General features: G+C 41.5%; 1 protein-coding gene across 1 annotated transcript in view; it reads right to left on the bottom strand.

Annotated features, from left to right (window-relative positions):
• Positions 1-24,764, bottom strand: part of DNAH8 (dynein axonemal heavy chain 8) — a 271,112-nt gene that overhangs the window by 174,802 nt on the left and 71,546 nt on the right. Inside the window, exons 23-29 of the mRNA XM_036318282.1 lie at positions 19,188-19,384; positions 18,492-18,618; positions 15,914-16,149; positions 13,855-13,959; positions 8,864-8,977; positions 7,275-7,337; positions 1,416-1,516 (exon numbers count right to left, since the gene is read on the bottom strand). Coding sequence (XP_036174175.1) covers positions 1,416-1,516; positions 7,275-7,337; positions 8,864-8,977; positions 13,855-13,959; positions 15,914-16,149; positions 18,492-18,618; positions 19,188-19,384 — 943 coding nt within the window. The remainder of the gene's footprint in view (positions 1-1,415; positions 1,517-7,274; positions 7,338-8,863; positions 8,978-13,854; positions 13,960-15,913; positions 16,150-18,491; positions 18,619-19,187; positions 19,385-24,764) is intronic.

Consider the following 24,764-nt stretch of genomic DNA (forward strand, 5'->3'; position numbering starts at 1 on the left):
AAATTACTTAAAAATGTGGTTTTTTTTAAAATATATTTTATTGATTTTTCACAGAGAGGAAGGGAGAGAGATAGAGAGTTAGAAACATCGATGAGAGAGGAACATCGATCAGCTGCCTCCTGCACATCTCCCACTGGGGGATGTGCCCGCAACCCAGGTACATGCCCTTGACCGGAATCGAACCTGGGACCTTTCAGTCCGCAAGCTGACGCTCTATCCACTGAGCCAAACCGGTTCCGGCCTTAAAAATGTTTTTAAAAAAAAACAAAAAAGGGTCCATTGGTCCAAATGGTAAATAAGAACGGTAATTTTTCCTAGAATACTAAGGGTTAACATAAAGCACTGAGCCCTGGCCAAGTAGCTCAGCTGGTTCCAATGTCATCCTCATACGCCAAGGTGGAATAACAAATCGATGTCTCTCTCTCTCTCTCTCTCTCTCTCTCTCTCTCTCTCTCTCTCTCTCCCTTCCTCCCTCCCTCCCTCTTGCTCTCTCTCAAAAAAATTAATAAATAAAAAAACATTTTTAAAAATAAAACACTGAGTCTCAGTCGGAGTATGGAAAAAATAAAAACTTAGGACCTTTTTAAAAATACAGATTTCCTAGGACCCAGCCCCAGAGATTCTGATAGAGTAAGTCAGGGCCAAGGGCCAGCAGACATATGCAGTTCTAACACACTTGGTCCCTGAGTTAAGCTTGGTGAATGAGTACTTTCGGAGAAGAATACAAACCATCTACCCTAAATGGCTGAAGCATTAATTTACCTTCAGACAATTTCAGGCCTGTTTTGCCATGACACTTTCATGCTGTGACTTTGAAAGAAGGCAACATAAAGTTCTTTCCTAAAGCCCAGGTCCCAGTAAGTTAATACCAAGACAAGGTCCTAATCAGCTCATTTTGCCCTTAAGGAAATTATATTTAAAATTCTATTAAAACATACTTGTTTAAAGCCTAGATCCACTGTTTATAATCGCTTCAGTTCCTTGGCCTTCAATCTCCATGAATTCTATGTCTGCCCAATTAGGAAGAGCACTTAGCACAAACTCCTTAAGCAGACTGAGAGCTGAGAATGGCTACTCCTTTAAATAAACAAAAGTTACCCAAAATTGCAGTGCTTCCGCACAATCATTGACACTATAAAAAATAGTGAAAAGAAAACAATAAAGCATAGGCTAAGCTTGGCCATGAAGACCCAGAATGTTTGCCATGTATTTTCTCCTATTCTAGAACATTCCTTTTGTATATGGAGACTCTGTATACAATGGGTCGGGAACAGCCAAGAACAAGGGAGCATTTAGGAGTGTTCCATGGGCAGCCGCCCTTCTCTACATGACAACGGATTTAATGATGACGTGATTCTTCTAATGGACAGTATTTAATTATTTGCTTTTAACATTTATAACATTTCTACACTTACCTGACTTTGTGCAAAACCTCATAGTCAGTCACAGGCAATCCAAAAAGTTGTTCACCAGATGAATATGTAACAAACTTTCTCCACAGATCATCAAAATTGGCCTATAAAAGCATTTTTGAATTGTAGTAAAATATAATTAATTCAGGCTCCATTAAAGTAGAATGTATGATAATTGGAATAAAAGCTACATTGGGGTTTATTTAATACGCTCTTTGAAATGACAATTTATGAAGCAAATGAATGCTGATACCAAGCTATGAAAGGAAAAGTTAAGCACTTAAGAAAATTAACTTTCAAGCATTCTAGAAATCTCCATTTTATATAAAATTATTTCTTTAATAAATTAAGTGCCCCCCAGAAGACCTATATTTCAAGTTCCCATAAATATGTCTGAAACGCAATTTTTAAAACTGCATTTAAAAACATCTGTAATTCAGGCTTTATCGCTAATTTAGATGGGTCACATCTCCTGCAGGGTTTAAATGAGTGAAGTATCCATACAATCCACTCAACCCTATTTTCTCTGTAAGCAACAGAGTCTGTAAAATGAATGATTCCATTTTAATACCATTTGTGATCATTCTAACATTTAAGCTGTCAAAGTCAATGCATGTCTTTTGAATTGGAATTGGAATCTCCTATAGTTAGAATGCTAAGTATTAACAGTGTTTAAAACACAAGAGCCAGGAGAAATAGTCCACCTATGATAAGATATGTGTGCGCTACTTCAATGGTGCAACAGTAGCAGGAAGGATCCTCAATGCCCAGCCCTGGAAACACATGGCACCAGGCCTCACAATGCTCAGACAGGGCTCCAGTTCTGACAGACACATTAGCCTATTTTACAGGAGCCAAACAGGAAGGTATGGAGACAATGGAGGAACTCCAATAAACTCTTGGTTCCTAGTGGGCAAAGGCCATGTTGTTGGGTTTTGTTTTTTTGTTGTTTTTTTATTGATTTCAGAGAGGAAGGGAGAGGGAGAGGGATAGAGAGAGAGAAACATCAATGATGAGAATCATTGATCGGCTGCCTCCTGCACACCCCCTACTGGGGATCAAGCCCGAAACCCAGGCATGTGCCCTGGTCAGAATCGAACCTGGGAACTTTCAGTCTGCAGGCCAACACTCTATCCACTGAGTCAAAAGGGCCAGAGCAAGACCATGTTTTGTACTCTTTTTATTCCTTGGTGGTTAGTATAGTGGGACTATGTGACTCTCAGAAAAGGAGAGACGAAAACTTCAAAGTTAGCATACATTAAAATACTGACGTCTAAAAGCTTGTTCATGTGGTGAAGCAGTGGTTCTCAACCTTGGCTGCCCATTAGAATCACCCGGGAATCTTTTTAAAATCCTGATTTCTGGGCCTCATCCTCCGGAAATTCTGTTTCTTTGTTATAGGGTGAGGCCACAACATGAGTAACAAAGAAACAGAATTTCCGGAGGATGAGGCCCAGAAATCAGGATTTTAAAAAGATTCCCAGGTGATTCTAACGTGCAGCCAAGGTTGAGAACCGCTGCGGTGAAGACTACTGAAGATGCCAATCACTCAGCCCTTTTCCATTCAGGTCCCAAATAATTTAAAAAGATCCCCAGTACCAGGCAACTGGGGAACAAAATGCCCGCTTCGTCAACAGGCCAGCCAAGTGCCCAGTGAGTCCCGAAATCAGAGTATATAACGCCGCACCGGAGAACACTGGCACCAAGGCCCAAAGTGGGGGTCCGGCTTCTTCCCCAGACCGAGATTTGGCAACTGCTTCTTTGGGAGGAGGGCAGCACCTGCTTTGGGGTACATTGGGCCTGTAGCTCTGACCCCAAGTCACATGTCCAGACAGATGCATGTCCAACAGCCTGCTGGGCTCACACCCCCAAGCAGAGTAAGCAGAACAGAAGATACTAAAAGGCAAGAGAGGGGCCCTTGCACTGTCTTTTTAATAAAGTGATTGATCACACCCTAGTCCAAGGGTGACACATTGAAGTCCTAGCTGCTGACCCATAAATTGGTACAAAGCCTTTCTTCAAAATATACCCAGACTCCACAGCGCCTCATCAACTCCAGTACCACCGCCCCCGCCCACCCCACGCCCCCCACCCGGCCTACGTCACTAACACCTCGCACCCGGATTATTGCAATGGCCTCCTAATCAGTCTCCCTGCTTCTCCCCTGACTGCCAACAATCTGTTCTCAACACGGCAGCCGGGGCGGCCACTGAAAACATAAATAAGATCACGTCACTCTCCTCACGCAGAACGAACCCAGGGCCCTTCCTGGGCTGGCCCGTCTTCTCCAGCCTGTCCCTCCTTTCCTCTCTGGCCATTGCTACTGCTCTCCCCTTGCTCTTTCCGCTCCAGCCACACTGACCCCTTGCTGCTTCTCATGTAAGCTCTTTCCCAGGGCCTTGGCGCTTGCTCTTCCCGGGCCTGGGAAGTGGCTCCTCCAGATGCCTGCCTGGCTCATGCCCTCATCCTCTAGGTCTCTATTCAACTATCACCTTCTCAAGGAAGCCCTCTCTGGTGACCCTATTTTAAATTTCACCTCCTCATTCACACAGCCCAGCACTCTATGGCCCTTCCCTGCCTTCCTCCGCCCCCCCCCTCCCCCCCCCCCTCCGGGCACTTATCATCATCCAACATTACTATCTCTTCATTACTCATCTCGCTTTTGTGGCTGAGGGGTTTCGCTTGGCTCAGCTGGCGGCGACCAGGTGAGCAGGTTGATTTTAGTCCTGGCTCCTCCAGAGAAACAGGCCTTTCCCTGGCACTTTGGGTCCAAACCCGAGGACTTCAGTTAGCAAAGGACCAGAGCCTCCTCCAGGGTCCGGGAGAAAGTTCTGGTAAGGGTGCTGGGAGGAGCTGGTGTTAGTCCAAGAGTGACCTCCATATTTCTGGGGAGAGGAGAATCGTGACAAGTACGGGGAACTTGACTGTTTGTCTGAGGACGTCACATGTAAGTGAAAGGCGTGTGCCTGCTGCAACCCAGGAAAACCCTGGCCAACACGGGCACCCTCCTTTATGCAACCCACGCGCGTGACTGGGCTAGTCCTTCCCGGAACCAGGCGGCGGAGACCTGGGCCCGGCAGGTGGTTGCATCTGCTTCGCACGGTTATCCCACGAGGGATGAAGAAACACTCTTCTCATCGTAGTATAAATGTTCTATTTTAAAACATTCACAGCAAGGAAGCTACTTGCAAGTTAGATGCCACAGGAGAAACTCCAGCTGGTTATGATGGGGAAAGCCTGAACAGCCCCTTCTGCTTTCAGAAGAACCTGCGACTGAGAGACTCATCTAACTTGACTGAACCTTTTTGGTGAAAGGCTGCACGGAACCAGCCAAACCAGCCATGGAACATAAAATAAGGCGGCAAGAACAGGTTGCTGGCTCCATTCCTCCGTTCACTTGCTTGGGTGAAACCCAGTTATCAAGTGACGTAAAGGAACTCCTGGCAGAGGTAAAGGGACATTTAGAACCCCCCCCCCCAGCCCCCCGCACGTGGTGGAGCTACAGAACGCCTTCCGGTGGCTAGACTGCGGCTCAGCGTGGGGACCCCTAGCCAAGAGGAAAGCACTGGCTTCTGGACAGCAACTCTGCATCTCCCAGTGGGACAGCCATGAACTGCCTGAGAATAAACGCAGGCAGGACGGGGGCCGGGAAAGAAAGGAGAGGCGAGGTCTGGAGGGAGGTCCAGGACACAGAGGCGGTTACTATTGTTACTGTACTTTAAGAAGAAAAGACAAACAGTTTTAAATGCTGACTAAGAAGATTTAATAAAGAGGAAGAGGCTGAAAGTACAGAAGAAAAAGGGTCGACCTCAGAAGAGACCAGGGAGAGAGTAGAGAGCCCGCAGGGAGAGGAAAGAGCTCCTCTCTCTGAAACTGACATCTCAGATCCTAAATTTCCTCTGTACATTTAAAGACAAGAACATCTGTCACAAAAAAAAAAAAAAAAAAAAAAAATCCAAAAACTCCTCCAAACCTGATCTTTTCCCCTCAACCCAGGCTCCGAGCCTATTAAGTCAGCCTCTTGACTAACTCATGATCCATCCAGTTTTCTTTATTCCAAGTGCCACTTCTTGGTCTCAGTCTTTCCGTTTCTTGTTTGTATCAGTGAGACTGCCATGAACCAGACCATCCTCCCTCCAGACCACTCTGCACACTGGCGCAGAGAGATCTTTTAAAAACACAACTGCTGTACCAGCCCAGTCTGACTATATCGCTCCCTGCTCGGAGCCCTGCAGCCCTCGGGATAGGCTAGAGCTCCTCGTTATAGCCTGCAAGGCCCTCCCATTAGTGATCGCGGCCCACTCAGCTCCCCCTCCCTCATTACTACCTTCTTTGTCCACTGCACCCCACATTACACTCCTTACGTCTCCCTAAAGCTCCCTGCTTATCTCCTCATTTGGGGCCACAAATTCTGCCTAACTTATTTTTCCTCCTTCTCCTGGCTAAGTCTAATTAGTCCTTCAAGATGCAGCTTGGATGCCTCCTCGTCCGAGGAGCCCTCCCTGTTTGCCCGACCAGCCCTCATCAGGGTGGGGAGCTCCTACATCTGTTTGCATACCACGAGTTCCCATCACCAGATCACAGTGCTCACCACACGGTGCTGCGATTGTTTCTCTGGCTCTCTGTCTCCCTACCAGGTTTTAGCAGCTTAGAGGTAAAAGAACCATTTCTTAACCATCTTCCTATCTGTCAAGTCACACAGTAGACATCTGATAACCAAGAATGCAGGTGGAAAAGTGAACATAAGGAGAACATGGACATTTCAAACAGCCACTGCAGAAAGCAGGAGTGAGAACAGAACAAACCACAGAATTCCTGATGCTCTTGGGAGCTGGCTTACATAGGAATCCATGAATCTGCACAGCATCTATCAAAGAGTGTGTGACTTTTCTCTACATGTGCAGCAATCTGAGCGCAGAAAAAGACAGTGAATGGTGGCCTGACTCAAGGAGTATTGTATGGTTCCAGGCAGGACAAAGGAGCAGGGAAGTTGAAAGTGATGGGTACAGAAGGAAGAAAATTAATGGATACAGAGAGAGGACAAACCATTAATATTAAAAATCTTATTTGATACACTAGAGGCCCAGTGCACGAAAATTCATGCACTGGGGGCGGGGGGCGGGGGGAGTTCCTCAGCCTGACCTGTGCCCTCTTGCAGTTAGGGACCCCTCAGGGGATGTCCACCTGCCAACTTAGGCCCGCTCCCCAGGGGATCAGGCCTAAGCTGTCAGTCAGACATCCCTCTGGCAGCCCGGGAGCCCTCATGGGGAGCAGGCCTAAGCTGCAGTTGGACATCCTTAGCGCTGCTGAGGAGACTGGAAAGGCTCTCGCCACCCCTGTGGCTGCACTCACATCCATCAGCTTAGCTTGTGGCTGATCAGAGCTCCCCCTGTGGGAGTGCACTGACCACCAGGGGGCAGCTCCTGCGTTGAACATCTACCCCCTGGTGGTCAGTGCACATCATAGCGACAGGTTGTTCTGCCATAAGGGTCAATTTGTATATTACCCATTTATTATATAGGACTTTATTATTCTGTAATTTTTTATCACCTTAGATACAAATGAAGTGCTTGGAACTAGAATAAGGTATACACTTAAATTCAAAATTAAAGTCTTATTTTCTAAAAGTATAGAGAGATATTCTGTGGGAAAGAGCATGGAGGGACACAAGAAAAGGAATCAATTATATGATTTAGTAGATTAGAATACAATTAAAATCTATATCTACTTTAAACATTAACATTCCATTTTAGATAAAATGCAGAAATTTTTTTCCTAAAAGCATTTTTAAAAATCACTAAACATTGCCAAATGTGTAACAAAAAATGCAGTTTTACATATTACCAAAAAACATAGTTTTACCTGAAATATCTGTAGCCTGTTGCTAGCTTCTTGGGGTGGTATATTTGGAACCATGGGTCCTTCCTATAATGAATAATATAATGTCCATTTTAATCCCTAATCATATGTACTTATTAATTTACTGGATTTAACTATTATTTTCTTTTAAGTAAAAAAACAGTATTTTAAATTTAAATGGTCTAACTTTGTCCTGTACATGAAGTTTCCATTTATTTTTTGTAACAGTTTTGAGATATGTACATTCAATATTTTTTGTTTAATGGAGTTGTGTAACCATGACCACAATTAACTTTAGAACATTGGATCACTCCAACTTTCATTCATTTTTCAAATTGTGACAATCTTAATACTTCCCATTTGGTTTGACTTGTTAGAATAAGCAGATGCTATTTTTTTTAAAAAAAAAAATTTTAAATTGTAGACTTACAGGAGAATTGCAAAGAGAACTCTCATATACCCTTCACTCAGCTTCCCATAATGTTAACATGGTACATTTATCAAAACTGAAAATTAATGCTGGTACAAGACTATTAAGCAGACTTTCTTCAGACTTCTTCAGTTTTCCCACTGAAGTCTGTGTTCTGTTCCAGGACCTCATCCAGGATCCCATATCACAGTTAGTCACTGTGTCTCTGTGGTCTCCTCTTTTTAAAAAGGTGACAAACTTTCATCTTGTATGATGTTTGTGCCACCACAGCTGTCCCATATCACTTAAGAGTGTTGCTGCTGCAGCTGTGCATCAGAATTCCATTATAGAGCTCTGAGAGCAGCCTCCTTTCCATAGCTCTTCAGCCCCACGTGGAAATAGACACGGGCACAGGTTGGACACTGGGAAGAAGCAGTGGGTGGTCTCTGTTGGCATGAGCCAGAAAATAGTTGCAAAAGGGAGCCCAGATAGTCTGCCCAATCATGAATGTCATGGGTGGGGCCAATAACAGACCAGATTCCCAGTATAACAATGACGGGGCGGTCAAATGTTGACTAATACAACCAGCAGTAAAGAGGTAAGTTCGGTACATGTGAAAAAGAAAGTGTTATATAAGTAGCACTAAAGGCTTAAATCTGTTATGAATCCAGATCTGCTGTGATCACTGAAAGAAAGGGAAGAATATATCCAACTTCTGAGTTTAACATCTGGAGATCGACCACTGTCAGTCATTATTCCAGGTTGAACAGCTTGTGGGACTGACCAAGTATGACTTTTATTATTTATTTTCAGTGACACTCTAGTTTTCTAAGAGTTGGGGGGGGGGGGATCAGTTGGGGAATACGCTGGTATTAGGGCATTTACAGTCTCTTAGAGCCTTTCAACAACTGTATTACATTTTCCACTATGAGATTCTGGCTTGAGAACGGGCAAAACCAGACCCTTTGTTCCTTCCAGGATCTTTAAATTTGTTGCTCCTTTTAGCAGGTAAATCTTTTTTCTAACTCTATAAAACATGCTTCCCTTTTTGATCGGTGTGAATATGCAAATATAGCCTCTTACATGCAATGTACAAATCACAGTGTATTTCTTGGGGCCTATCACTTCCATTTCATATAAACATTCCAGCAAATAACACAGAGCATGCAAATACTGAAATTACCATCTCATATGATTCTGCAAAGTTCATTACATCCTCACGAAAAACTTCCACAGATTCAAGTAGATTACTTTTAAACTTTGGCTGCACTTGAACTAGTTCATCTTGTACAGAAACCTAGAACAAGAAGGAATACTCAATGTGAGAGTGAAAGTAATATATTAACTGAAAACTATAATTCTATTCCAGCAAGTTTGTTGCCCCATATATATCACATAAGAACAGACATCTCTGAAATGTTTTTGCAAAGTGAAAAAAAAAAAACCCACAGAAATAAACGACCCAAATGCACTAATTGGAGATTCAAATCATCCTAGTTCATGACCCAAGACATCTTCTCTAACTGAGGTTAGGAAAGTTAGTTTCTGGCTGATCTGTCTCAGGCCATCACTATAGCCCAGGAAACAGTTACTTCTATGGGCCCAGTCTGGGTCACATGCTGTCTCTGGAGCCAGCTCAAGGTCACAGATTAGCAACCTCTAGTAGGTTCACATGGCTGCAGTGGTTGGAGCGGTTCCCTAAAAGAAAGTGATATTACTCTGGGTATAAAAAAATATATAGCAAATTTCTTCCACAATAGTCTTCAAAGCTTCTGCTTAAACCTTCAATCATAATACCACTTAATTCATGCTTATTATCTGCCAGGCTCTTTATGTGTTATCATATTTAATCCTCAAAACAACCCTGTGAGGTAAATATTAATATTGTACCCATTTCACAAGTGAGAAAACCAAGGCACGGAGAGGCTAAGTAATTTCTTTAAGGGTCCAGCACCAGTATGAAGCAAGGTCAAGATTCAAAACCTGGCAGTGGGGTTCCAAGGCTCCTGCCCTTAACTGCTCTCAACAATAGCCTCTATCTTGGTTGGAACATACACTACTTTAAAGTCTACCAGACCTGAGGCCCTGAACCTAACTGTCCCCTATGCCTGGGCTCCTGAGCATTAAAGAGAAAAAACCAACATGATATAGAAAAATGTTAGTTACATGCAAACAAGTGGTTAGAATAAGATAGAACTTGGAGACATTGTAGAAAATAGGTCTACCTTTCATCTACCTTTCATCTAGCGCCAATATTCCACCTTTGTGTGGAAATTACCAAAAAATCGGTACAGTGGTCTGGTAATGATAACTATAGTATGGAATTGTCTACCTTCACTAAAGGGCAGGTCAGTGGGTTTATTTTTATTTTTTAAATTATTTTGTTAATCCTCACCCAAAGATAATTTTTCCATTGATTTTTTTAGAGAGAGTGGAAGGGAGGGTGGGCTGTGTGTGTGTGGAGAGAGAGAGAGAGAGAGAGAGAGAGAGAGAAGCATCGATATGAGAGAGACACATCGATTGGTTGTCTCCTGCATGCACCCCAACTGGGGCTGGGGATCGAACCTGCAACCCAGGTATATGTCCTTGATGGGGAACCGAACCCTCAACCCTTCAGTGAGAGGGCCAATGCTCTAACTACTGAGAAAACCGGCCAGAGCATGGGTCAGTGGGTTTCACACTAACAGTTAAAGAGACAGAAGAACAACTCACATGAATTATTTCCATTGAACAAGAGAAAGTTGGACTTCACTAAGTCTCAATGAGTGTTTCCCCACTTCCTTCCTAAGACTCACTCTCCTGACTAACCAGCAAACATTTTTCAAAACAAGCATATTAGTCAATATTTAACATGAACTTAAATAGACATGAGCATAAAACTATTTTATATACATTACTTCAAAGTGAGCCTCATAACCACATATAAAAATTTCCTAAAATATTCCTAAATGACCACATGAAGAAATTTAGAAACAAAGATTATTAACTTGCATATGATCACCCAATTGGCTGACAGCAGAGATGGAATCCCAAGTCATGACCCCATTTCAGCTCTATGCCCTTGCTACTATGTCTTGCTTCAACCTCAGTGACAAATTTTTCCATACACAATAAATTTTAAGCCATTGTTAATTTAATTAATATTTAATAAAATTTTTCAGTATATTTAAAGAATCTGAACATTCCCTTTGAGTTCATTTTTAACGTCTAATTTGTGGTATGTAGATATTTACCTATTTCAAAAATACTTAAAGAGAAATATATACCTATAAATGCCTACATTAAAAATCTCAAATCAGTAACTAACCATCTACCTTAACAAACTAGGAAAATAGAAAACACTAAACCCATACCAAGCAGAAGGGAAGAAATAATTTAAAAAATAGTGCACAAGTAAATGATATAGAGATTACAAAAACAATAGAGAAAAATCAACAAATCTGAAGTTTCATCTTTGAAAAGATCAACAACATTGATAAACTTTTACCTAGGCAAACCAAGAATAAAGGAGAAAGGACCCAAATTACTAAAGCTAGGAGTGAAAGGCAGGATAGCACCACCTACCTAACAGAAATAAAAAGGATTATAAGGACACAATCAGCAGAGTGAACAGGCAAACTACAGAATGGGAGAAAATAACTGCAAATCATATATCTCATAAGGAGTTAACATCCAGAACTTATAAAAATACTCCTACAGCTCAACAACAAACAATCCAATTGAAAAATAGGCAAAGAACTTGAGTAGACGTTTCTCCAAAGAAGATATACAAATGGTTAAAAAGTATATGAAAAGATGCTCAGCATCAGGTATCATTAGGGAAATGCAAATCAAAACCACAGTGGATACGGATGCCTCCTATCAAGGAAACTAATGTTGGCAAGGATGTGGAGATATTGGAACATGTGCACTGTTGGTGGGGATGTAAAATGGTGCAGCCGCGGTGGACACAGAATTATTAATCAAAAATGGGATTATATTAAAATTAAAATAGAATTATATTGCTGGATAGAGATCCAAAATCACTGAAGATAGGGTCTCAATGAGATATTCATACACCCATGTTCATAGCAACATAATTCACAATAGCCAAAAAGTAGAAACAAGTCAATAAAATGTGGTACTATGTATATAACGCAATATTATTCAGACTTGACAAGGACAGGATTTCTCACACATGCTATAACATGGGTTAACCTTGAACACCTTATACTAACTGAAATTAGCCAGTCACCAAAAGACAAATATTGTATGACTCCACTTTAGAGGGTACCTAAAGTCAAATGCATAGAGAGAGCAAGTAGAATGCCAGGGGCTGAAGGAAGGGAGAGTGGGGAATTGCTGGTATAGAGTTAGTTTTACATGATGAAAAAGTTCTGGAGACTCACTGCACAGCAATGTGAATATACTTACCACCAGTGAACTGTACATACTTAAAAATTGTTAAGATGGTAAATTTTAAGTTATGTATATTTTACCACAATTCAAAAAAAAAAAGGTATAAAGCTACAATAATCAAGACAGTATGGTACTGGCATAAGCATACACATATGCACAACAGAATAGATTGAGAGTCCAGAAATAAACCCTTCCACTTAGGGTCAACTGATGGTCAACAGGGTGCCAAGGCAACTCACTGGTGAAAGGATAGACTTTTCAACAAATGGCATTGAGACAACTGGTATCTACATGCTTTTGCATGAAGCTGACCCAAAACTCACAACACAGAGAAAAATTAACTCAAAGTGTATCAGAGACCTAAATGTAAGGGCTAAAAATTACAAAACTCTCTTCTTAAGAAAACATAATAGTAAGTCTTCATGATCCTGGATTAGGCAATGATTTCCTAGATATGATACCAAAAACACAAGCAAAAAAATAAAAATTATGCCAATTGGACTTCTTCAAAATTAAAACCTTTTACTTCAAAAGACACTATCAAGAAAGTAAAAAGACAATCCACAGAATGAGAGAAAATATTTTCAAATTCTTTGATAAAGGACTTATATCCAAAATATATAAAGAACTCTTATAACTCAAAAATAAAGAAATAACCCAACTTTAAAAACAATGAATTTAAATACACATTTCTCCAAAGAATATGTGCAAATGACTGAAAAGCACATGGAAAATGCTCAACATCATTAGCCATTAGTAAAATAAAGTACTGCTACACAAGACAATACAAATAAACCTTGAAAATATTATGCTAATTGAAAGAAGCCAGTCACGAAAGACTACACATTGTATGATTCTATCTATATTACATATCCAGAAAAGGCAAATCCATACATAGAAAGTAGAGTTGTGGTTGCCAGAGGCTGTAGTGAGAAAATAAAGAGTAATTGCTAATGGGTTTAGGGTTTCTTTGGGGGATGAAAATGTTCTAACATTAAATAGTGATGGTATTTGTACAACTCTGTAACTACAGTAGAAATCACTGAATTGTGTACTATGAAATGGTAAATTTCATGTGGATCATCTACACTAATAAAAGAGGAAGATGCAAATTGACCGTGCCTTCGCAACACACACCAGCCAATCGGTATGCAAATTAACCCAACAAAGATGGTGGGTTAATTTGCATATACAGGTGCCAAGCAGCCAGGGGGAGGGCAGGGCGGGACACTTGCATTGTCGCCATAGAGATGACACAGGCGTTCCGCACCACCCCAGCTGCTCTGGGCCTCTGGGCAGTGTGGGAAGCCAGAACAAAGGCAGAAAAGTGGCTCCGGCCAGAGCGAAGGCAGTGCCAGCAGCCAGGGGAAGGAAGGCCCATCTTGCACGAATCTTCATGCACCGTGCCTCTAGTACAGCAGTTCTCAACCTGTGGGTCACCACCCCTTTAGGGGTCGCCTAAATACATCCTGCATATCAGATATTTATATTAGGATTCATAACAGTAGCAAAATTACAGTTATGAAGTAGCAACAAAAATAATATTATGGTTGGGGATCACCACAAACTGAGGAACTGTATTAAAGGGTCATGGCATTAGGAAGGTTGAGAACCACTGCTCTAGTATATCAATAAAGTGATTAAAATAAAATGTATTTATCTTTTAAAAACTATGAAATGTGTGTGTGTTTTTCTGGAGATAGTGACTTAAGCCAGTCACTATAAGAATTACATAAGAATTTATAAGTAAAAAATAAGAATTAAGTTTGTACTTACAGCTTTGCTCTGCAATTTGTTGAAAGAATATCTCAAGGTATCAACTGCTTCTGATTCTTCTTTGGTTACTTCAACTTCAAATCTGTTTAGAATAGCATAGGCTTCCTGTGGAGTGAGGGTGAGTTCAGAACATCACAAGGGAAGCAACTGTCAAATCATTTAGATGCCTTCTAGAAACATAGTCCCATGTCTTAGAAAACAGCACACTCAGGAGACTTGTTTCCAATACTAAACATGGAAAGAAGCACCTCTCGATTCTCGCTGACATTGGTACTAACCTAACTCCAAGACCCTGAAAGCTGCATGTAAGAAGCGCCTAGGGTGATTCTGATGGAGCTGTAGGCAGATCACACGGAGATTCTACCCTAGAAAATAATCCCTAGGATTATTTCCTGCCTCTCTCTCCTACTTGATCTTGTGTCAACACCCTGAAAAATACTGTCTTGTGCTCTATGAAATATGAGTTGGCTATACAAGGAATGGAACGAAGTGATGGTGGGAGAGATACTCCAAAGAACAGAAACTTGAATGATTAAAAAGCTGGATCAGCAACTGCTTTTACTGAAAGAATTTATATTGAAGAATTGAGCTTCTGGAGTTAAGGGAAAAAATGGTATGATGGTTTGCTAAATCTTGAGGAATGGGTGGTCAGCATCCAAAATCCCAAATGTTATTATTTAAAGAAGTAATAAAGGTATGAAGTTCATGAGCTACCAAAAAGTATAAACTCTAAATAGGATCAAGAAAGCTATGCTCAGCCTGGCTGGTGTGGCTCAGTGGTTGATCATCAATCTATGAACCAGGAGGTCACAGTTTGATTTCCTGTCAGGGCACATGCCCAGGGTGTGGGCTCCATCCCCAGTGCAGGAGTCAGCCAACAGGTGATTCCCTCTCATCACTGATGTTTCTATGTCTCACTCCCTGTCCCTTCCTCTGAAATATATATAAAAATATGAAAGCTATGCTCCGCCATGAGATTGGGTACCAAAAGGAGGCATTGGAAATGCAGGCAATGAAGGAGTGCATTGTCTATAGAGAATTTAAAAAACAGTAATAAAATGAATTAAAAGTCTGATTTTTATTATCACCATGAACCGTGACTTCTAAATATTAGTCACAAAACCCTTATGGTAGACAGAAAAATGGTCTCCCCACAATTGTCCACATCCTAATCTCTGGAACCTGTGATTATGTTACCTTACACAGCATAGGGGGCCTTGCAGGGGTAATTAAGTTAAGCAACTTGATTATCCTGGGAGATTATCCTGGGTTGACTGTGTGGGCCCAATGTAATCACAAGGTCCACACAAGGGAACCGTGGAGGCAGGAAAGTGGGAGCCAGAGACGTGAGGACAGAAGCAGAGCAGGAGAGACGCCACTGCTGGAAGGCGCATGAGCCAAGACTGCCGCCAGCCTCTAGGAGCTGAACGGCTTCTTACCCCGAGCCTCCAAAAGTGCAGCCCTGCTGACATCCTGATTTTAGCCCTAATCGACCCATTCTCAGATGGCTGAGCTCTAGAACGCTAAGATGATAAATCTGCCTTGTTCTAAGCCGTTAAATTTATGGTAATTTGTTCTTGTATTAGCAAACGAAAGTGAATACAGTACTCTTCCCTAAAAACATCTGCTCGTCTAAATTCCAGCAGTTTACCATTAAGCGTAAGTGGACCACTTCCACCGTGCTGCCCATGTATGCCACTGGCCATGAGTGAGACCTAGACCTGGTTTCTAAGGAAAGACAAAGATATTTGGGGAACTTGCCTAAGATGTTAGGACTGGTGTGAGACCGTGCAATCACTCCCTTCTGTAAAAGGTCAGCACCAGCATAAAATAAAATGAACACTGTCTAGACCCGTACATCATTATTAATATATTACTATTCCCTTGTTTACTGTTCACTGATGATAATTGTCAAAATACCTCCAAAGAAATCAACATCAGAAAGGAGAAATAGAAAGACTGTACCATAACATAATGAAACATGTTAACAGAATCAATTTTTAGTGTGTCTCTATTTTTTAATAGCACTCTAAGAATGAAAAATGCAATCATTTCTTACTTCAATTGGTCCCAAAGTCATGTCCATTTGAATTTCATTATCACGGATACAAGACAAGGCTTCCATTGCAAACCTGACATCATCTAAATCACGAATAGGTCTAGATAACTTTTTCAAGTATTCAGTAATAAATGCTATCATGTCTGACATTTTCTTTTTGTATTCTTCATTCAGGTATCGACAGAGTAACATCTTCCATGCCTTAGCCTCAATTGATAAGGCCAATTTCATTGGCTCTGGTGAAGATAAGAAAAGATCAAAATAGAATACACCTGACATTCTGAAACGATTCATTTTATGTGCAATCTGAGCATCTATAACTGCTCTGTCCCATGTGACAGCCACTAGCCACATATGGCTACTGAGCACTTGAAAAGTAGTTAGTTCGACTTGAATGTGCTGTAAGGTTGCTCAATTCTGAAGATTTAATTCCTATCCCCGTGGAGTAAGCTAAGCTGTGCAAGAAGACACTAAAGTCTATGAAGAAGAATTGCAGAAGTTACTTCTAGCACTGTCCAACGTGAACTTTGCTCTGTTTCTGGCCCTCACGCATCACCCCATTTCCTTCTAGGTAACCCCACACAGTACAGTGTAATAAATTTTTTGTCTTCCAAACCTTCCCGTTTTCTTGTTATTCCACTTCCTACCTCACCCACGGGCTACCTCACCATAACCTGACCCCGAACCTGGGCCTCGCTGATGGTCCCAGTCAATCTTGACCTTACATGTACTAACCAGAGTCTGTTCTTGAGAGTCTGGAATAAGGCTTAAGGGGAGCCCCCTGACTGGAAAGCAGGAAAGTCATGCACAGAGGGGAGAAGAAATGAGAGTCAGAGAGAAAGGATTTCCTCAGCTTCCTATACTGTCCCTGGTTCTGGTCCATTCCGAAAGCCCAGTTGCACCTTAGATTCTGGGATATATTTTTCTCCCTTCACCATAGGTAAAGTAGGTTTCTGTTCCTTAAAAACAAACAAACAAAAAAAACAAAAACAAAAAACAGTTCTAACTAGTCAACTCTACCTTCTCTATCCTTACCCATTCCTTTTTCTCCTCTCGGTGCCCCTCAGCTCCCTAGCCCCGCCAAACTGGAAACACAACCTCTCCCCTCTCAACCCCTAACACTTAAACTGAGAGGACTGGGGAGCTGAGGAAAGTGTACCCTGATGAGACACACAGGGCCAGCTGTTGACTGAGGCTGTGAGATCCTATTGCATAAGGTCCACACCTCCTGGGCCTCTTTTCTCCTTTTCCGCGGGCCCCAGGGATTCAGCCTCCCTCCCCTTTCTTTATCATTGCTTTCCTCTATCCCATTTTCAGTTTTCTCTCTCTAAGAGCAAGTACCTGGCCAACTAGAACACTGTGCTACAGTTAATTTTTGTATTAAGGATCATAGTGCTAACCACTACAAGGGAACAAATAGAACATTAAAACAATAGGTAGAATACAGTTTCCAAAACGTTACCGAAGTTCTTGTAATGATTGCCCTTGATATATCGTTTCTGTTTCTAGCTAAATAATCCCCTCAAGTATTTGTGATTCTTCTCCAAATGAAGTCCCTTCTTCATAGATATAAGAGTATATAATATTTATTGGACATTAACTATTTGCCAGGTACCATGCTAAGCATATATAAAATAGTTCATGAGGTGGGTACTGTCTACACCAGCAGAAAAGGGGTCAAGTAATGTTGGTAGTTAAATTTGAGAGCCACCGGTACATGGATTCCTTGAGCATAGATGTGAAAACCTATGGGATACACCTTTTCTCCCTTCAACACAGCTCAAGTAGGTTTAGTTGATGCAAAATAGGTCATTCAAATATCTTCGGAGGATAATTACCTCACAAACTTAAGACAAAACTGATTGTACCTCTGTAACCATGGCAACAAGTCGCCATGTTTTAAGTTCAAACCATAGACAATTCTCCTTAGTTCACATACTTTTGCAAGTCAATCAGTGTCAGCCCCTCTCTTCTGAATGTCCACCAATCAGGAGGAACATAATCAATACACCCGCCTCTGGGTGCCAACCAATCAGCAATAGTCGCACCCAAGCAAGCATCCTTCGACAGATGATGTAAACTCTAGGTCCACAACGTGAGACCGCCAGTCTGCTCTGCAGAAAGCTCTGTGCCTGGCCAGCCCAGCTCTGCCTCACTTCGGGAAGCACTAAAGTCACTTCGGGCTTTTACTTCAGACATGAAGCGGCTGCTTCATCCCCCTTTGATGCTCTAATCCCAAACAGTTTAACTTTTCAGGAGACTTCAAACTGTTTGACTCCTAGCTCGGGTATACAACCCCACCTCACAAAAACTTTCACCTTATCCTCAGCTATTTGACTGCCAATCGAGGAGCTGTGCTGCCGATTAAGTGTGTTAAGCCACCGTGGTATAATATTATATATAAAAAGACATAGTATATATCACATACATATTATATGTAACACATACATGAACAATATTGGTGGTCCAGGAATATTTAACATTTAGATTGTTGTACCAAGGTAGCTTAATGACTGCTTCTAAATTAAGTGACGCTTCCTGTGAAAATACAGATATGTTATGGAATATTTTCAAATACCTGTATGCAACTCAAGTGCTCCTACAATGATGACAGGCTTCAGCTCATCAATCTCCTGTTCAAAGGTGGCGTAGTGCAGAATTTCTGATCTGATCTCAGTCAGAGAGGGGTTGTGAGCCAGAAATTCCTGAGGAAACAATCAGTGTTTTCTTTAGCTTTTGATTCTTCTCCAAATTAAATCCCTTACGTAAAAAGCATAAATCCTCTACGTAAATAGTTACATTAGAGCACTGCACTTATTCAGGTACTTTTACACTGGTCTGTGCTATCAGGTGAGCAGACCAGGAAAAGGCAAACTACCTGTTAGTACTGGAAGAGAGCGGTGGGAGGGCAGGTCACAGAAGTCATGAATGGCTGTTCAGAATTCTCAGGTTCCCCTGAGTCTGACTAAAACTACAGCCGAGCCTCTGTAGGTGTGCACACCCTGAGTGCCTGGCCCCTGGACGGTCTGAACGTAACTGGTCCTCAACTGTTTACCCAAACTGCACGAAATTCAGACATGAATTTGACTCAGAGCCTCAGAGTGTCACTGTGAGAGTGACACATGATACAACAGGTTAGGTGCTTGGCACTTATAGGTTATTGCCCTCTGCTCACGGGTTCCTGTCATTATCACCGATATTTTCTTGGTGCCCCTGCACACAGTAGATATAAACAAACCAAACCCCAACTGCATCCCAGGCAGCAGAAACGCACCTTCACTTTCACGTCGCGGTCCTCTGTCCAGAGCGTCTTGTATTTCTGGAAGTCCTGCAGAGCCTCATGGGCCGCCTTCCTTAGAGAATTCACGGAGGAGGAAAGGAGCAGGACCAACTTGGAAATATCCTTGTGCTCTGCTACACCTGGATAAAAATTCTTCAGCTTCCTCGCAGGAATTAAGTCTTCAAAAGATCCTGAAAACAGATGTTTTCACATATGGACAACGTCTATACAACTTTAAATATTATATCCATTTCAATCCTTATAGACTTTTTCAAGCTGTGTTATTTTAAAGACTCCCCCTCTAAAGTAATTAAGAACTATTCTCTTGCTGTCTTCACTTCTTTTTTAAAAAATATTTTTATTGATTTTTTAGAGAGGGAGGAGGAGGTAGAAGAGGAGGAGAAGGAGAGAGAGAGAGAGAGAGAGAGAGAGAGAGAGAGAGAGAGAGAGAGAGAGAGAGAGAGAGAGAGAGAAAAGAAAGAAATATACATATACATGCAAGAGCAAAACATGGATCGGCTGCCTCCTGCATGCCACTGACCAGGATTCCAACTGGCAACTTTTCTGTGCACAGGATGACCCTCAACCAACTAAGCTCTTAACTTGTTCTTGTTAAACTATTGTGCCTTAAACTATTTTGAGCCCTGGCCGGCGTGGCTCAGGTGGTTGAGTGTCATCCTGTGACCCTCAAGGTTGCTGGTTCAATTCCCAGCCAGGGCACATCCCTGAGCTGCAGCTCATCGATGCTCTGCTCTCGCGTCGATCTCTCTCTCTCTCTCTCTCTCTCTTTCTCTCAAAATTAATAAAAATATTTAAAAATATTTTAAGGTCCAGATTTCTTTAATGTGGAAAAACTGTGTTTTTCAGAGGAGAGAACTGAAAGACACTGATTAACACCCCTGCACTGCTCCCCCCCCCCAAAAAAAAAAACATAAAGTCCTCCAAGAAAAGGTCAAAAAAGTTGAAATTGCTACCTTCCAAAATAGTATGGTGGTTAGAGGGGAGGCACCACATTTATTACCCACATAACCTTAGGCAAGTTATTTAGTCCTCATGGAGATACTTGTGAGAATGAAATGAGACAACGTATGTCTGTCTTCAGCTCAGCAGCTGGTACATGGAGCTCACCCAATCACTACTAGCCACTGCTATCAGCATCTCTTGCCAAAATCTGGTCATGTCCCAGCCTCAATGGACATCTTCAAGTATCTTCCATCCGAGACCATGCAGATACTGCTGTTTGACTCTTAACAGTGCCTTCCCTTTTCAACCAGCTGGTAGCATAGGGTCCACATTTCACGGCAACAATTCGCTGAAGTTGAGTGTCTCCTCCAAGGCCAGTCACTTATTTGCTCTTTTGTCTTATATTTAATCAAAATTCAAGCAAAAGAAAATGACAAGGAATTGGCTTAATTAAGTTTATTAACTAACAGTGCAAGTCTGGGTAGTTCTTTCCCTTTTATTGCTGAGAAGTATTCCATTGTATCAACATTCCACATTTTGTTCACCCATTCACCAATGGGTATCTAGGTTGTTAGCATTTTGGGTCTATTACCAATAATGCAGCTATGAACATTCACATACAAGCCTTTATATGGGCACATGATTTCATTTCTCTTAGATAAATTCCTAAAGGTGGAGTTGCTGAGCCAAATGGTAAAGATATGTTTAATTTTTTTTTAAGGAAGGGCCTACCTGGTTCCAAAGTGGCTGTACCTTTTTTACATTCCCATCCGTAATGCATCAGAGTTCCAAGTTCTTTGTCAACAATTGGGATTGTCGATTATCTTTTTTTTCCTTTCATTTTAACCATTTTAATTAGTGTGTAGTATTAGCTCGTGGTTTTCCTAAATTGCGTTTTCCTAATAACTAAGGGTGTTGAGCATCTTTTCATGTGTTTATTAGCCAATCATACATCATCTTGTTGAGCTGTCTAATCCTTTGTCCATTTAGGATAGGGGAAGTACCTTATTATAATTCAGTTGTGAGAGTTCTTTTTTATATTCTGAACACGAGTACTTTATCAGATGTCTGATTTGCAAACATTTTCTCCCAATCTGTGGCTTTTCTTTTTAATTTTTCTAATGGTATCTTTTGAAGAACAAAGATTTTTAATTTGAATAAAGTTCAACTTATCAATTTTTTTCTTTTATGGATCCTCACCCAAGGATATGTTTTATTGATTTGAGAGAGAAACATCGATCGGTTGCTATTTTGCAGGGTCCCCTACCTTGTTTTTCTTCACCGATTTTTTTTGACTCTCTGAACTTCCATATAGTTTTACAATAAATTATTAAAATTAGATTAAGAAATTATAGAAAAAATTCTGTTGTAATTTTACTGGAATTGTATTGAATTTGTAAATTAATCAAGGAATTGACTTCTTCGTGTTATAAATTCATTCCAGTTGTCATTCAATAATAACCATTTTCCCCAAAATGCTGTGAAAATATTTTTTACATTTATTTATAAACTTCATGGTTTTGTGGCTATTGAAAATCTGTTTTTTCTATTACATTTTTTCCAGATTTATTGAGATATAATTGACATAAGTGTATTACATTTTAATTGGATTATTGGCCATTACAGATACTCTTTATTTTTATATATAGGTCTTTATACATAAATATTATTTTTTTATCTTTAAATTCTTTATTAGTTAAGGTATTACAAATGTGTCCTCATCCCCCCCATTAACCCCCATCCTTCCCCCCCACTCATGCTCTCATCCCCCTCATAAATATTATTGAACTTATTAGTTATAATAGTTGTTTCTAGGTTGCTTGAACATCCTATGCATGATCTTTAAATAAACACAATCTTGCCTTCTTTTCTAATTATCTGAATTTTTTATTGCCTGACTCATAGTGAAGATCTCCAGTAAAATATTGAATAAAACTGATAAAATCATTTCTTCATTTTGATGGAAAAGAAATGCTTCTAAATTTTTCCATGGATAGCATTATCAGAACATCCCTCATATTCCTAGTTTGCTAAGAGGATGGATGTGGGTGAGTGAACTATATTATATTCACAGAAGCCCATATAACACATTTGTTAAAAAATAATTAAAAGTATATAAAACATATACGGAAGGAGAAAAAGATAATTCCAATGTACTCAGCACCGGGTTAAGAAGAGAATGCCAAGAATCAGTAATCCTCTCTTGGCCTCTCTCCAATCACATTCCCTTACCCCCAGAGGTAACCGCTCTCCTGCTTTTTCTTTGAAGATGTACTTGAAGGTAAACCAATGCACTTATCTCTAGACAATATGTCGTTTGATTTTTTAAAAACTGGGCCAAAGGACACACGTAGAAAGAAAGACATTAATGCTCGTGCTAGATGGAGGCTCCCAGGAGAAAAGAAGCTCGTCTCTGGGTCTAGTCCTGCTGCCGCGTCCTGCAGGCTGACAAAAGCCCTTTGGAGGAAGCCATGGCGAAGGATCGTAAGTGAGTCCTGCAGTATTGAGATAATGCAGTTCTCATCGCAATCGGGGCACCTGGCAGGGCCGTGTTTATGAGCCAAGCAATGGATGTCCAGCAGGAATAGGGCCGGGACAGTGGGCTACTGCGTGTTCTCCTGGATCACATCGCCTTCCCTCCAGGTCTCAGTAGCAGCCAAAGCAGAACACTTCAGAGTGGCCCGAGCTTCTCCCGCTGACCCAGAGCAATGAAGGAGAGCAGCGACTCTGTCAGCACAGGGTGAAAGCAGGCAAGCACAGACAAGAATACGGACCAGGTTCACCGGGCATTCCGTCTTCAAGTTAGAAGACAGTACAATGGCACCAGGCACCGTGGCGAGAGCAGCGGAAACTCGTCTCTCTCTTGAGTTACACTGGGGGCCCGCTATGCTTAGACTACATGTGTCCCTGTGTACTCATCCTTTACCGTCCACCGGGGAATTCCCTTCACCTCCCTGCTGCATTCCACTCCTGTTTCCTACATCTCCTGTCTTCTTTTCTTTTTTCTTTGCTTTATTTTCTCAATTTGAAAGGGTACAGTAACTTTGTGGAAAAGGGTGCACTGGGTAAAATTTTTTAAGACAGTCAATGTCCGAAAATGCCTTTATTCTACCATTACACTTGGTTGATAATATGGCAGAGAATAGAATTTTTATTTACACTGTTGTTGTTGATCAGTCGAAAGATTCTTGCACCTTATGGTTTTAGCTTTACATTTGGCCTGCTACAATAATGGACTAATGGACTGAAAATCAGACAATTGGATTCCAGTCCTCTCCTCTGGATTCATTCCTAGCCCCGTCACTAGGTTTGTATATTCATAGATCCATAGATCCATAGGTTCACAGATTCATTCACAGGCTTTTCCCCCAGCCCTCCTTGCCTCTGATTTCCCAGTGTCCTTCTAGGAACTGCAATACTTGTCCACGCATCGTCACTGCCCAAGAGTCCACGTATACCTTCGCTTCAGATCACTTTTCCCTCCTTCAAAAGGAGATGCTACTTGAAGCTCTGCCCACAGGGAAACTCCCCCTCTCGCAGTCCTTAAGGGCTACTGCTGAGTAGGCTCTAGTGCAGGGGTGGGCAAACTTTTTGACTCGAGGGCCACAATGGGTTCTTAAACTGGACCGGAGGGCCGGAACAAAAGCATGGATGGAGTGTTTGTGTGAACTAATATACATTCAAAGTAAACATCATTACATAAAAGGGTACGGTCTTTTTCTTTTTTTTTTTTTTTTAGTTTTATTCATTTCAAACGGGCCGGATCCGGCGCGCGGGCCGTAGTTTGCCCACGGCTGCTCTAGTGCATTTCAGCTCACACCAAAACATCAAGCCAACTCACCATAGACCAGGCCTGAGACTGTGTTTGTCCTCTATCAGCTGGTGATAGGGAACACCCTGTGAGACTATAGAAATGAGCTGAGAGGCGTGTTGTGCAACACGGAAAGGTGGCAAGGGGGTCTGGGCCACCTGTTCCTGTAACTCACATGGCACCGTATGTTTAATTGGCATCTCCCTGGTTACCAGAGGAGGTAGTATATTTTCAGAAAAAGAGTTTGACTTTTTTTAGATTCCACACATAAATGAGATTATCCAATATTTTTCTTCTGTGTCTGGCTTATTTCACTTAGTATAATGCCCTCTGGATTTATCCATGTTGTCACAAATAGCAGGATTTCCTTATTTTTAAGGCTGAAAATATTTACAATGAAAACATTTCATTGTAAAAAAAAAAATCATAGCAACAGAGAGTAGAATAGTGGTTTCCAGAGTCTGAGGGTGGAGAAAAAGGATACAAACTTTCAGTTATAAGATGAATAAGTTCTGGAGACCTCATGTCGCATAGTGACTGTAGTAAATAATAGTGTATTGTATGTCCTTGCTGGTTTAGCTCAGTGGATAAAGCATCAGCCTACGGACTGAAAGGTCCCAGGTTTGCTTCTGGCCAAGGGCGCATGCCTGGGCTGTGGGCATGTCCCCAGTGGGGAGCGTGCAGGAGGCAGCCGATTGATGTATCTCTCTCATCAATGTTCCTATCTCTCTATCCCTCTCTCTTTCTCTCTCTCTAATACCAATAAAGAAAAACGTATCTTTTTAAAAAGTGGAGGA

The sequence above is a fragment of the Myotis myotis genome, unplaced genomic scaffold (assembly GCF_014108235.1).
Source record: "Myotis myotis isolate mMyoMyo1 unplaced genomic scaffold, mMyoMyo1.p scaffold_m19_p_7, whole genome shotgun sequence".
NCBI classification, from domain to species: Eukaryota; Metazoa; Chordata; class Mammalia; order Chiroptera; family Vespertilionidae; genus Myotis; species Myotis myotis.